Source organism: Mesoplodon mirus (assembly GCF_964341445.2).
Source record: "Mesoplodon mirus genome assembly, chromosome: 10".
NCBI lineage: Eukaryota > Metazoa > Chordata > Mammalia > Artiodactyla > Ziphiidae > Mesoplodon > Mesoplodon mirus.
In genome coordinates, this window is record NC_138986.1 from 50,271,411 (window position 1) to 50,285,492 (window position 14,082).

Sequence of the window (14,082 nt, forward strand, 5' to 3'; positions counted from 1 at the left end):
TGGAACAGCAGAAAAACACAGGGGCTAGATGTTTACTTTCTGATGAAGAGCCCTGGCCTTGCTACAGTATGATCTTAAACAAGTCACCTAACCCTCCTAGACCTACCTACCTCATCTGTCACCTAGCTGATGACCTTAGAGAGATCTTACAAGGATAGAATGAACGTGCTTTTAAAAGTATACAGCACTATTAAAGATACCACTACTGGGCTTCCCTGGTGGCGCAGTGGTTGAGAGTCTGCCTGCCGATGCAGGGGATACGGGTTCGTGCCCCGGTCTGGGAGGATCCCACATGCCGCGGAGCGGCTGGGCCCGTGAGCCAGGGTCGCTGAGCCTGCGCATCTGGAGCCTGTGCTCCGCAACGGGAGAGGCCACAGCAGTGAGAGGCCCGCGTACTACAAAAAAAAAAAAAAAAAAGATACCACTATTGTCAGTTAATCCACAAGCATCAAGAACCTGCTTTGCACAAGGCAATATCCTTCCCCTAAAGTGTCTCCACTGGAGTGGGGAAAAAAGATAAAAGTTACAAAACAATAATACAGAACAAGTTACACAGCTCATGATTAATTGCTATATAAGTAGTATAGATTTCCTATGACCATGGGCTTGAAAAGCTCATGGGAAGGGCCTGCAAGGACTGGCAGCACTGGGCCAGGTAGGTAAGGGATACGGCACGAGCAAAGGTACAAGGTTAGGGAAGCACGCGAAGCCCAACCCGGCTGTAGGGAAGGCTGGGGGAGGGAAGAGGTAGGAACAGGCCCATTACAGTCGAGTGTCCGCCCGGTGTGCTGCCCCCTGCCGCGCAGCCGGCCGTGCCCACATCCCTTCAAGGTGCCACACGGCCCCACCATTTTGTTATATATCACTGACTGCCCCAGACTTAAGTGCCAAAGGAAACCACAGACAGCCTGTGGTCGAGGCAGCTGCTGCCTGAGGCACGAAAGCCCGACACCGCAGGAGAGTGACTCACGGAACCAGTCACATCTCCCCAGTGGGACACAGAAAGTCATGCCAACCACAGAGGAGACAGAGTCCCACTCACGGAGCGCGGCCAGAAGCAGCCTCGAGGCAGCTGAAGCCGCGGCCATGCAGGAGCCTAGAGGGAACGAGGAGGAGGAAGGGCTTTTCCTGCAAGAGCTGAGACGAGCACGGCTGGGTCTCAGCAGGGTGCAGCAGATGACGCCCGCTACTGAGGAGGCCACGCGGGGTCTCTGCTTTTCCACCTGGAACAACCTTCCTGGTCCTGAGTGCCTGTCCAGCGGGCTCTGGGCAATGCGCGTGTTTCCTGGCTTCCTTCCTCCCCGACATCCTCTCCTTCCACTCCTTCGTTAACCAGGGCAGAGGTTCTCAGTGCTGCCTGAAGAGCACACTCACCTGTGGAACTGTTTAACGCCGCAGATAATCAGCCTCCCACCCAGAGCTCCTGAAATCAATTCCTGGGGATGGGGCCAGGACAAGTGGTTTTTTGTGGTTGTTTTTGTTTTTTAATTCCACAGCTGATTCCGATGTTCTGCCACAGTTGAGAACTGAACTAAGGCAAGTTGAGCACGCTTCTGCTCCTGGCAACCTGAGAAAGCTTCATGTCCACGGAGCAGACTGTGAACCTCAATGATTTAAAATCACGCTCATTTTTCCTACTCTTATGCAAAATTTTATTTACCGGGAAAAAAGCAAATTTCACATCAACCTAGCACACCCTATTCTTTCAAATAGCTTCAGGTTCCGAGTTCCTGTTTAATAACATGCTGTTACGACACTTAGCGTCTATGAAGCACTTTCACAACCGTGATTTGAGGCCTTGCTGTGTGTCAGGCTCTGTATCAGGTTCTTTGTACAGGTCTGCTCATTTATTATCCTTACAAGTCTGCAAAGTGGACATCAATCATCCCCATCTTAGACATGAGAAAATATAAGCTCAGAGAGGTTAAGCCCAAGGTTAAAAGCTTGATAAAGCGAAGCCTTAACTCAGAATTGTCTGACTACAGCCTTCTGGTCTTCCCGGAGTGTTCTTAGGATGCTTGTTTGATTTTCACGACTCCCTGCAACAGGGCAGGGATATCATGTCCCCATTTTACAGACGAAAAGACAGGTTCTGAGAGATTCTCCTATCGAGTCACCCCACCCCACCCCCTCCCCGAGAGAGGCTGGATTTGAATCCACAGCCTCTGAGTCAAACCGAGTCTTTCCACACAGCCTTGCTGATCCAGCACAGTGCCTAGGCAATGGTAGGGACACCTCCGTTTTGGAAAAGAGATTATTTAAACACTCAAACTCATTTAATGACCCAAACCACTGCTGTTAGACCTAAGCCAGGATGAAAAAATTATCCTAAAAATAGAAATTTTTCAAGGTAAGACCCTCTCATCTTTCCTTTGGTTTGCATCAGTGATTTCCCACCGTTCAATGTAGGGCGCCACTGTAATGTCACATAGTTTCACAGACCCTCCCTCACATAATTAACATAGATGCTAATCAAAACGTACGGGTTCATGAAAAGCGTGACTTAATTCAGAGTAGCTTTTAGCTGTATTTTCTCAATCACGACGTCTATATACTTTTTAAACAACAGCAATACATTTATGCCTAGATCTTCTATTTATGCAGTTTACAGAAAATGCAAACAAGGGGGAAAAGCCACAGAAGAAATCATGACATCAGGCAATGAGTTAAAAGTCCTTGCATCCCACTGTAAATAACATTCAGCCTCTTCCAGAGAGCTCCAAATTATAATAATCTTTAACATGCTCTTGTTACTTATAGAAACAAAGTCACCCAAACGCCTACCAATCTTTATCCATACAGGTCACAGAAAAAAAATTTTTCTCATTTTGATAAAACTCACAGACTCACAGTCAGGAGTCTTACCTAAAAACGACGAGAGCAGGACTAAGAGTGTGTTGGCGGCCTCATCTCCAAAACATGACGAAGCACTGGTGATATTTTCACTGAAGTTCCATAAAGTTTTGCACACCAAGCAGGCCAGCTGCCAATCAGTGGGACCAAAATCCCTTAAACAATCCACTAACCTGAGTTAATAAAAGTCAAATTGAGAAGTTATTAGGACAGGATCTCTTTAATTTTTATATTTTTAACATGATGCTTAACTTTCTGTGATATTTCATATGCATTATATATAATTCAGTGTTATTAAAATTAATTTCATATCTACAAATTTAAGCAGCTCTAAAGTAGCAATAACCTACTTCTGAATTATTTTAAACATCCAATGGAACCTAAATCCCCCCTTTAGCCCTAGCTTGGCACTTCCAAATGTTGAAATACCTCTGCCTGGGAGAAATGAGGAGAGGGACCCAAGCTCCCCGGAAAACTGTATCCTCTGAATCCTGACAGAGTCAGGACTCCATGCTTTGAACTTACTTTTTAATGCCACCTCCTTCTTTTAGGATGACACGCTTGTCTTTATCCACGGTGAGATTTAGAAGAACACCACAGGCAGAAAAGCAAATATCCTGATGCTTAGCATCCAGCAGAGCAATCATGAACTTGTCAACTGGGAGGGCAGAGAACGAATGCAGGCCAGTAAAGCTCAGGGGCCGCAGCTGTATTTCATTTCTCAAATGGCAAAGGGGAAATGGGGAGCAGCTTGCAAAACTGGAAACCCTGCTAGGGGACTCGGTCCACTCTTCCTAAGTGGACTTCACCCACTGCTCAGAAGCACCTTCCCCAACATCCACCACTTCAGAACCTGCTTCCCGCTGCCCAGGCCCCCTGTCGCGATATTGCTGTATCTGACGCAGGCATCAGCTCCCCCTCCCAAGCCGTGGTAGAGACCCCGCCCATGGAGAGGAGGGAACCATGGCCTTCCAATCACACAGGTGCCATTCATTTCATCTCTACACAGGTGCCATTCATTTCATCTCTAACTTCTGGTTGTTCTCCAGGGCCCTTATGAACCTCCAGCAGCAACTTTCTTTAAATACACAGCCCTGGGAGAGGGGAGCACAGGCTCCAGTGGAGATCTTTCTGGAAGTCTTCCAGGGTCTCAGCTTGTAAGAGAAGACTCGCGCAGACCGCAGGAAACAAGCCTGTAGTGAGGCTGGACTTCCAGGGTAGGGGATGTCTCATATCAGGACAGGCTCCCAGCCTTCCCTTATTCCTAGAAATGGAACTGTTTGTCCTGTCTTCTCAACCCCCAGCGGGGGCTGGGCAAAGGGTTGGGGGAGAATGAAGAAGGTGTGTGCTCTGTTCTCCTGCTCACCTGAGAGGTGGCCACCCTGTGCTGAGCTTGGCCTACTGATGTGTCACACAGTGAGCTTGGCAAAGGCTGCATCACATGTAAGTGTGTTTTTAAGAGTCTAAAGAATATACACTAAAATGTTAACAGTTATCTCTGGGGTAGTGTTTTTTTTTAATCTGTATTATCCAAAGTTTCTATCGCGAACATAAATAATTTGGTATTTTTTACCGTTTTTACATGAAATATTTAAGACATACAAACAGTGTGTTTAGTATACACTCTTGTGTACCTGCTACCCAGTTTAAGAAGTAAAACATTACAGATTCAATTTTATATTTGGGGGCAACCATTCAAATGCAACTTTGTCTTAAATGTGGAGTTTATCATTTCCAACTACATTTATACCTTATTCCATTACCATGTGAGTATTACATAAATAATACCCAAGACTGTTTTACAGGTTTTAAAACTATATTAATGGCATTATTTCATATATGTCCTCTGATTACTAGCCTTTTTGCTCCTATATTACACGTCTGAGGTTGACACATGGTGATACATGAACTTCTAGATCATTTATTTTCACTGCTATAGAAGCTTGGTTGCATGAATATAATGTAATGTACTTATCCTCTTACCTGCTGATGGACATTTAGGTTATTTCCATTTTTCACTATTACAAGCAGGACTATAATAGACATTCCAGTATATGATGGAGAATGTCTTGAGTCCATTCCCATGGACAGAAATGATGTGTACAGATTACTTGTTTCCCTTAAACACACACACAAGCACACATACACAGGCACACATGTGCCATCTCAAAACTCAGAAGACCACTTATTAAGGAGAGGGAAACGCTAAGAACACAGCCTAGGTCCGTCTTGGCATCCTGGGCTGAGAGCCTTACGGATGTACGGAACAGAATGTGAGGCACCACTTGTCCCAAAGCAGAAACAAGTATCACGTTGACGTGACCCAAGCTGCAAAACCGCTCAGCTGTTTATTGGCAAGACATGCCTGTTTATGAATTTGAGTATCATTAACTCACCATTTTTCTGCACAATGAAATCACAGATGTCATGGTCCTGGGAGAGATTTCCAAAAACGCGCACAGCCTCCAGGATTCCATCCATGTTGTGGCTCACAAGGAGCTTTAAGAGCACTGGGTTTTGTGACCAGAGAAATAAAATTAGTGAACTTAAGTTTCAAGTTGAAGGCTATTAGAAACCAATATCATGCTAAATACTGATAATTTTAACATTAAAAATGATAATAAAATTCCAACTGTAGGGGACTTTAGCCAGAACTAAGAAACTAATGTGTCCCCATATTCAACTTTCTTAGAATTAAATCAGGCTCTTAGATAGCAGTACCAGAAATCAGAAAATATAAATGCCTCCAGTTCTGTGTTTAGTTAGTAAAGTCAAAACCTTAAATGAACATGCACCTACCCAAACCCGACTCTGAACCTTACATTCAGCAATATATAGCTTTTTGTCTTGAATTATGGAATTCTTCACTTGGTAGTAAGATAAGTTGTTGATCACTGCCGTAGTGTTGATCACCAGCTCCTCACAATCATCAATGGACTTAGATTCTGAAATAAAGTGAGGACAAGGGTGTCAAAGACTCACTGCAGGGCAGAAACCACAACATCCTCACTGCAACCCCAGCAGTGGCAGGGACAAGCCGTTGTCCCAGGCAAGGGCTGTATGAGGGCAGTGTTTGCCCTTGCTGTTTGCTGCTTTATTTCCCATGACTCTTCCTGCAGGGAAATGTGCCAAAGGCAGGGGACCACTCTGGGCCAGGGTTTGGAACACTCTAAGCTCAGTCCCTCCAGCCAAGGGTCTGGAAAAGTCGGGCTGATCTAGTTCCTGTGTACAAAGGTGCCAACACCAGTGAGCAGAGCTTGTTTGCCCTGACCCAGAGGTCCCCCGGGCCCCCCACCCTGGAAGTCTGTTCCCCAGACCTGCCCCCCTCCCAAAAGAATGGCCCTCAGGTCATAATCCATCTGTAACTCCTATCAACGCTGCCTTCGAAACACGCAGTCTGGTTGCCTCTCAGCTCCTCTGCTACCACCTAGTCCACCTTTCACCTCCTCACTGGCTTCTCTTCTTCTGCCTTTGCCTCTCTGAGCCTGTCCTCGACGTGGTGGTCCTTTAAAATTCACTCAGATATCACCACTCATCTCATCCGGCCCACAGGCCTGCCCCAGCTGCCCCAGTCCTGACCTCCCTGGCCTCATTTGCTGCTCCAGCCCCCAGCTCCCCCCATCCCCATGCCCACCTCACCAGTCTTCTTGCTCTTTTTGAGCATGTCAGCCTGATCCTGCCCAAGAACCTCTGCACTGCTAGTCCCCCTGTCTGGAATGTTCCTTCCTCCAGTCATCCTGGCTCACTCCTCATGTCCTTTGGGCTGCTGCTTAGCTGTCACCTTACTGGACATACTTTCCTCAGCCACCCTGTATAAAATAGCGCTGCTACTCACTTTCCCCTCCCCCACTTCTCTATAACACATGTGACCACCTGACTTGTTATGTGTTTAATGTCTGTCTTCCAGCTCTAAGATGTAAGCTCCACAAGACTAGGGACTTGTTTTATTCATCACTGCATTCCCAGCATCTAGAACAGTGTCTGCACAGAGCGGTGCTCAATAGATAACTAGCAAGAACCTACTGTACAGCACAGAGAACTCTACTCAATACTCTGTAATGACCTACATGGGAAAGGAATCTAAAAAAGAGGCGATGTGTGCATATATATAAACACAATATTGTAAATTAACTATACTCCAATAAAAATTTAAAAAAAGAAAAGAAATCATTCCCTCTGGAATTCCCCCTGGAAATATCGACTAACAAAACAGAAAACTGTAGCATTTCAGTGTCTTGGGGTGGATCAGAATAAAGCCTAGATAAATTTTTGAAGCAAAATGATAATAATAATAAACTTCATTGTTGTAAGAAATAAATAAGTGGTTGCTGAATGCAAGAATGAATGAATGAATGAACCCTTTAGCTTAGCACATAAGCACTTAGCACTTAGCATAAGCACTTAGCACATAACTTAGCGCTTAGTTATTTTGTCCCTGCCTTCCACTCAGCCTCCAGACTCATCTCCTGGTGACTGAGACCTCAGTGCAGAGAAGGGGAGATGCAGGGATGCCAGTCAGGAGCCTCCTGTGGTGTTCCAGACAGCAAATAACAAAGCTGAGGCTGGGGTGACGGTGGAGATGGAACAGGCAGGCCAGGCTGGAAAACTATTTAGGGAGGAAAACGGACAGTGTGTGGTGAAGACTAGATCGGGGGATGAGGGAGAGGAATCACTCCGGATGAGCTCTGGGTTTCTGGATTACATAATGGACTCTCTATTACATAAGTGCCAGGTGGAGGAAAGGTCATGAGTTAGACATCTTGAGGTGCTTCTCAAGTACCCACAGTTGATGAGATTAGGTAAGGCAGTTGGATATACGGGTCTGGGAGTCAGAGGAAAGCGCCAGGAGTCTGGTTATACTAAACTAGCTACAGCAGCCTCTGCCTCTCACCTCTGACCCTGCACACGCCCCCTCCACTTCACCCCCCCACCCCCCGGCCCTGCCCCGTGCCTGGAGTACATTCACTCCCCTCTCCACCCAGTCATCGGTCACCGCCTGACTGGGAAGCCCTTCCCCAGCCTGGGAGGGAATAACCCCAGTGCCCATGCATGTCTTGGGCCCTGATTTACCCACTGGGTTTTATTGGTTAAGAAGTGCCTTGTACCTCTTTTTTTAAAAAATTGAAGTATAGTTGATAAACAATATTACCTCAGGTATAGAACACAGTGATTCAATATTTTTACAAAGTATACTCCATTTAAGGTTATTATAAAATATTGGCTATATTCCCTGCGCTGTACGATATATCCTCGTTGCTTATCTATTTTATACACAGTAGCTTGTACCTCAATCCCCTACCCCATCTTGCCCCTCCCCCTTGCCTCTGCCTACTGGTAACAACTAGTCAGTTCTCCATCTCTATGAGTCTATTTCTGTTTTGTTGTCTTCATTTGTTTGTTTTCTTTTTTTGGATTCCACATATAAGTGAAATCATTACAGTATGTCTTTCTCTGTCTGACTTATTTCACTTAGTATAATACCCTCTAGGTCCCTCCGTGTTGCTGTGAATGGCAAAATTTCATTCTTTTCCATGAGTAAGGAAGTGCCTTTTATCTCTTGTATGAAACCAAAGTTCCTCAAGGATAAGAGGGAGGCTGTGAGCTGAGGAGGAGGACTGTGCTAGCTCTTACATTCTCTGATTTAATTCTCTCTCCTTTTGGCCTTCTTTTCATTAAAGAGAATGACCTTTTTACAGTTTACTCGATTCAAAGGGAAATTCAGACATTTGTTACGCTACAGAAAACACATACTGGCCCTTCAGCCAGTGGTTCCTCCACCCACAGCAGCCAGCATGGGTGCAGTACCTGGTAGACACTCAATGAATACCTGGAGAAAGAAAGAATAAATGAGGCCCTAATTGCCTGGTTTGTTAGTTTAAATACATGGGAAGGGAATAAAGAACAGAATTATCTTGGACTTCAGTATGGATTCTACAGCAAGGAAATATCCTAGTGGCCTCAGGCTTCTAGGAGATCTGTGAAAAGATCCCAGGTGTTTTTGAGGGAGGCAAGGTAAAAGTAGGGACATAGGACCCCCAAAAGTATCCTCGCTTGCTTCGCTGGGACTCTGGAGCTGGAATCCTGATCTTCTACCTGCTGGCTGTGTGACCTTGTTCAAGTCATTTAACCTCCTTGGGCCTCAGTTTCCTTGTCTGCAAAGTGGGATAATAACTGCACCTACATTACAGATTTGTTACAAAGTTTAAATGCATTAATATTTGTAAAGGGATTATAAAAGTGTGTGGCACACTGTGGGTGCTAAATAAACATCTGTTAATGAACAGGAGGGCTATCCAGAATGATGGCTCATGGGGAATGGCTTGAGTGAATGTCTAAAACTTAGCAAAGAGGAAGTCTCATCCCTGGTTCCCTCCATCCCTGGACTGATGGCCAAAGATCTTGGGCAGTGTCTAGGGATGTGTTTTTTTCTCTTGCCTTGGTAGGAGAATTTATTAGTTTGCCCAGAAAAAGGAATGTAGCTCTTATGTGTCACCACCCCCCTGTAGGACCTCACGTGTGGGAGCAGGGATAATGTCTGTCATCTGGGGCGAGAGGAGAGACATTCACAGCTACTAGGCATCTATCATGAACAGCACCAAGCACTTTCCATGCATGTAACCCCACAGAAGTTATTTATTAATAACGCTTTAAATGCACTTACATTTAAACCCACAATAATTAATACTCTAAAGGTGCACCTGCCTCAGTCAGCTCAGGCTGCCATAACAGAATGCCCTAAACTGAGTGGCTTAAACAACAGGAAATCATTTAACAGCTCTGGAGGCGAGAAGTCCAAGATCAGGGAGCCCGTATGGCTGGGCTCTGGTGAGGGCTCCTCCTGGCTTGCAGATGGCTGCTTTCTCTCTGTGTCCTCATCTAAAGCTAATTATTTCCCAAATGCTCCATCTCCAAATACCATCACACTGGGGGTTAGCGCTTCAACACATGAATTTGAGGGACACAGTTTAGTCCACAGCAGCCTGCTAATATCCCATTTTCTCCTCCCAGATGAGAACATTGAGGCTTAGAGAAGTTAAATACCTTGCCTGATTTCACAGAGCAGACATGTGAATCCAGGTCTGCCTGACTCCACCATCCTGCTCTTTGCACAGCATCTTGCTGAGTGCCTATTACAGCCAGTTGGGGCAATAATTTGCCTCCAAAGAGAATGAGACACCCACACAGCCCTCTGTAGCTGACTCATGAATATAAGAGAATCTGGAATTTGGAGATTCCACTAAGGCAGCAAATCGCTGCATCTGGGCGCTTGCCGAGAAGGCTGGTCCTCACTAGAAATATTTTTGATTTTAAAAGACCCTCTGCAATGAGACTGGCCTCTGGAAGGGAGTCCTGGGGTACAAGCAACTCCTCTGTGAGGGGAGTAGGGCTGGGGAGACGGGGAGGACAAGGTCCCAAAGGATGCCTTTCCCACATGCCTGGGGGGAGGTTGCAGTGCAGCAAAGGTGTCAGGCTGGGAGGAGTGAGGACTAAGTGAGCACTGGGGACTAACAGGGCAACAGCTGCCTTGCCCTCAGGCAAGTGAGCAAGTCAGAGTCAAGCCGGCCCCGGCCTGCTTTCCAAAGCCACTACCAGGCTGGCTAAGGGAGGCAGGCGCTCTGAAGACCAGCTCCCTCTACCAGGATCTGATGGCCCTTCACTGATGCAGAGACTCCAGGTAGGAACCAGCAGAGACCAGTTTAGGGGGGCCTCGTAGGGCTCAGGACATTCACCCCTGCAGCTGAACTGCCAAGGGGAGGGTGAAGGCATATGATCCTCTGTCGAGGTGACTTCACCCCACTAGAGCTTTTCGTGGGAGGTCAAATCATTCAGGAGATAAAACAGACAAGGGATCCCACTGCCTCTGCCCAAACAGCTGCCCAGCATGGCAGGCTAGAGAGAAGGGTTTCTTCACTCAGGCTTAACCTCAGATGGCACTGAGCTCTAACATGCAGAGACTGAAGCATTCTCAAGTGAGACCTTCCACCACCCACATCAGGACCAGCCAAGGAGCTTTAAAAAAAGCAGACTCCTGGGCTCCACACCTCACTTGATCAGTCACAACTTCTGAGGGTAGGGTGAAGAATCCGTGTCTTCCATAAGCTCCCTGCATGATTCTATGCACAAAGAAGTTTGCGAAGTACCAGATTTGAGTTTCACTGATCGCTTTAGAGCAAAAGCAAGAAAGCAGGCTATTCCCGAGTGACAGTAACCTCAAGAGGGTGCACTGGAGAGACCTCCCATGGGAACCCCCCAGTGACCAAGACAGAGCAACTACCCTCCCAGAGGACTTGGTGACGGAGGAACGCAGGGGACAGGCCCTAGCCTCCTAAGGACTCTAGCCAGGCCCCCCTGGTTAACCCTTTCAGCTCTGGCCAAATCTGCTTCTCAGCCTTTCTTCTGCCTCCAAAGCCTCAGTTTCCTAGAAGTCAAACACAAATTATCCATTGTACCTTTAGTTCATAGGTAGAAATGTAATTTCTAAGCTCAGAAAATACATATAAGACCAGGAATTTTCTCACTTCACATGTGAATATTAATAATTGCAGGAAAATGAATCATGCAGAGCTTTATTTCTTGACTAGCCACAGTGATGTGTCCAGGTGGCTAAGGGCAGGTCCTCAGGCTCTCCCCAGGTAGCTACAGTCAGGTGAAGCGATATGGCCTGCCAGCAGATAAGAACTCACCGGGTGGGTTTCAGACACCTGCCAGCGCCTCACTAGCCAGAGAGGCCAAAGGTGATTCTCTGAGCAGTGGGTTTCAACATTTAAGGGGCAGGGGAGTAGTTGAAATGCATATTTCAAGACCCTAAAACCGTCCTTCAGGTAAAGCCTTTTTCTGGGTAAGACCAGAAACTGGAAAGGGTATTTTAATGAGCCCCATAGCTGACTCTGAGGCAGCTGGATCCCTGACTTCTGGGTGGAGAAGAATTGATCCTCCAGATGCAGAAGGATCATCAGAAGACAGGGAGATAGTATGGTCCAAGTGCTGAAAGTTTTGAGGTTGTTAGAGAAACTGCATTTCTGGAACAGCTTGATGCAGGTTTGCACAGACGGTTTAATGTGCCGTCAGCAGCTTGGAAGACAGTCCCACACTAAATGTGTAGGTTTTTGAGTTATCATGTGGAAGTGATTAAGTCACAAGGAAAGACCTCAGTCAGAATTTAATAATCCTTCCTTAAGACCAGCAACATGTAGGGACTTCCCTGGTGGTCCAGTGACTAAGACTCAGAGCTCCCAAAGCAGGGGGCCCTGGCTCGATCCCTAGCCAGGGAACTAAGATCCCAAGTGCAGCAACAAAGATCCTGCGTGCCTCAACTAAGACCCTGCAGAGCCAAATAAATAAATAAACATTAAAAATAAAGACAAAAAAAAAGGATCAGCAACATGCAGAGTAACCCTGTCACTTACTAACTTTGTGACCTCTAAAAGTCACTTTATCTCACTAAGCCTGTTTCCTCCTCTGTGAAATGGCTAAAATAACAACGACCTAGCACAGCTGCTGTGAGGTAACAGATGTGAACATGCTTCTTAAACTGTGCAGCTATGATGGTGATCATTTTATAATGTATAGAAATATCAAATCACTATGTTGTGTACCTGGAACTAACATAATGTTTTCGGTCAATTATACCCCAGTTAAAAAATAAATAAAATAGGGCTTCCCTGGTGGCGCAGCGGTTGGGAGTCTGCCTGCCAACACTGGGGACATGGGTTCGAGCCCTGGCCCGGGAGGGTCCCACATGCTGCGGAGCAGCTAGGCCCGTGCGCCACAACTGCTGAGCCTGAGCTCTGGGGCCCGTGGGCCACAACTGCTGGGCCCATGTGCCACGGCTGTTGGGGCCTGCACGCCTGGAGCCCGTGCCCCGCAGCGGGAGAGGCCACGACGATGAGAGGCCCGCGCACCGCGGCAAGGGGTAGCCCCCGCTCGCCACAACTGGAGAGGGCCCGCGCACAGCAACGAGGACCCAACAGAGCCAAAAATAAATAAATAAATAAATAAGCTTATTTAAAAAACAAATAAATAAATAATAAATAAATAAAATTAAAATAAATTACACAGCTCCACAACAAGGGAAGGTACGGTCGCTTACACCCCCACACACCAAAAGCTGGGCCCTGTAGCTCTGTCCTCTCAGCTTTCATGTGCTGTGTACCCCTTGCTGCTGGCACTATTCATAAGCTTCTTGTCTATACACCTGATATCCTCCACCACGTACCCTGAGTTCCTTGAAAGCAGATACCAACCTATACTTTTTTAAACGTTGTGCTGGCCTGAGTGTTTGTGTTCCCCTCCAAATTCATATGTTGAAGCCCTACCCGCAATGTGACTATATTTGGAGATAGGGCCTGTGAGGTGGTAAAAGTTAAATGAGGTCGTAAAGGTGGGGCCCTCATCCGATAGGGCTGGTGCCCTTAGAAGAAAAGGAGGAGACACCAGAGCTCTCTCTCCACCATGTGAGGACACAGCAAGAAGGTGGCCATATACAAGCCAGAAAGAGGATTCTCACCTGACACCAACCCTGCTGGCACCTTGACCTCGGAATTCCAGCCTACAGACTGTGAGAAATAGATTTCTATTGTTGAAGCTACCCAGTCTGTGGTATTTTGTTATGGCATCCTGAGCAAACTAAGACAAACCTCTTTTAACATACAGCATAGGACTGATTATGCAGTGAAGACTCAATAAATGAGTGGCAAAGGGGCAAAGTTCAAAGATTACCCCAACACATCATTGTCATCAGGCATGAATGCCTCTGCCACAACAACACAATCTTTCAGAGTCTGGTAAGTAGTGGCAAAGTAGATCACTCTAGATGGCAGTCAATTTCCTTGCACACTGGTAGGCAGAGGTGCTCATGGGAAATGACAAGGTCTAAAAAGTGGAAGGAGGGTGCTATGGACTGAACTGTGCCCCTCCCAAATTTGTGTGTTGAAGCCCTCACCTCTAATGCACCTGTTTTTGGAGGTAGAGCTGTTAGGAGGTAATTAGGGTAGATGAGATCCTAAGGGTGGAGTCCTTATCCAGTAGGATTGGTGGCATTAGAAGAAGAGGAAGAGAGAGAGAAGGCAGCCGTCTATAAGCCAGGAAGAGAGGCCTCACCAGAACCAACCACGCCAGCACCCTGATCTCAGACTTTCAGCCTCCAGAAGTGTGAGAAAGTGTCTGTTGTTTGAGCCACCCAGCCTATGCTATTTTATTGTGGCACCCTAAACAGACTGAGACAGGTTT

The 14,082-nt window shown here is 46.6% G+C and overlaps 1 protein-coding gene across 1 annotated transcript in view; it reads right to left on the reverse strand.

Annotated features, from left to right (window-relative positions):
* Positions 1–14,082, reverse strand: part of ARMC2 (armadillo repeat containing 2) — a 106,002-nt gene that overhangs the window by 3,999 nt on the left and 87,921 nt on the right. Inside the window, exons 14-17 of the mRNA XM_082633393.1 lie at positions 5,676–5,798; positions 5,250–5,363; positions 3,379–3,511; positions 2,866–3,026 (exon numbers count right to left, since the gene is read on the reverse strand). Of these exons, the coding sequence (XP_082489519.1) occupies positions 2,866–3,026; positions 3,379–3,511; positions 5,250–5,363; positions 5,676–5,798 (531 nt within the window). The remainder of the gene's footprint in view (positions 1–2,865; positions 3,027–3,378; positions 3,512–5,249; positions 5,364–5,675; positions 5,799–14,082) is intronic.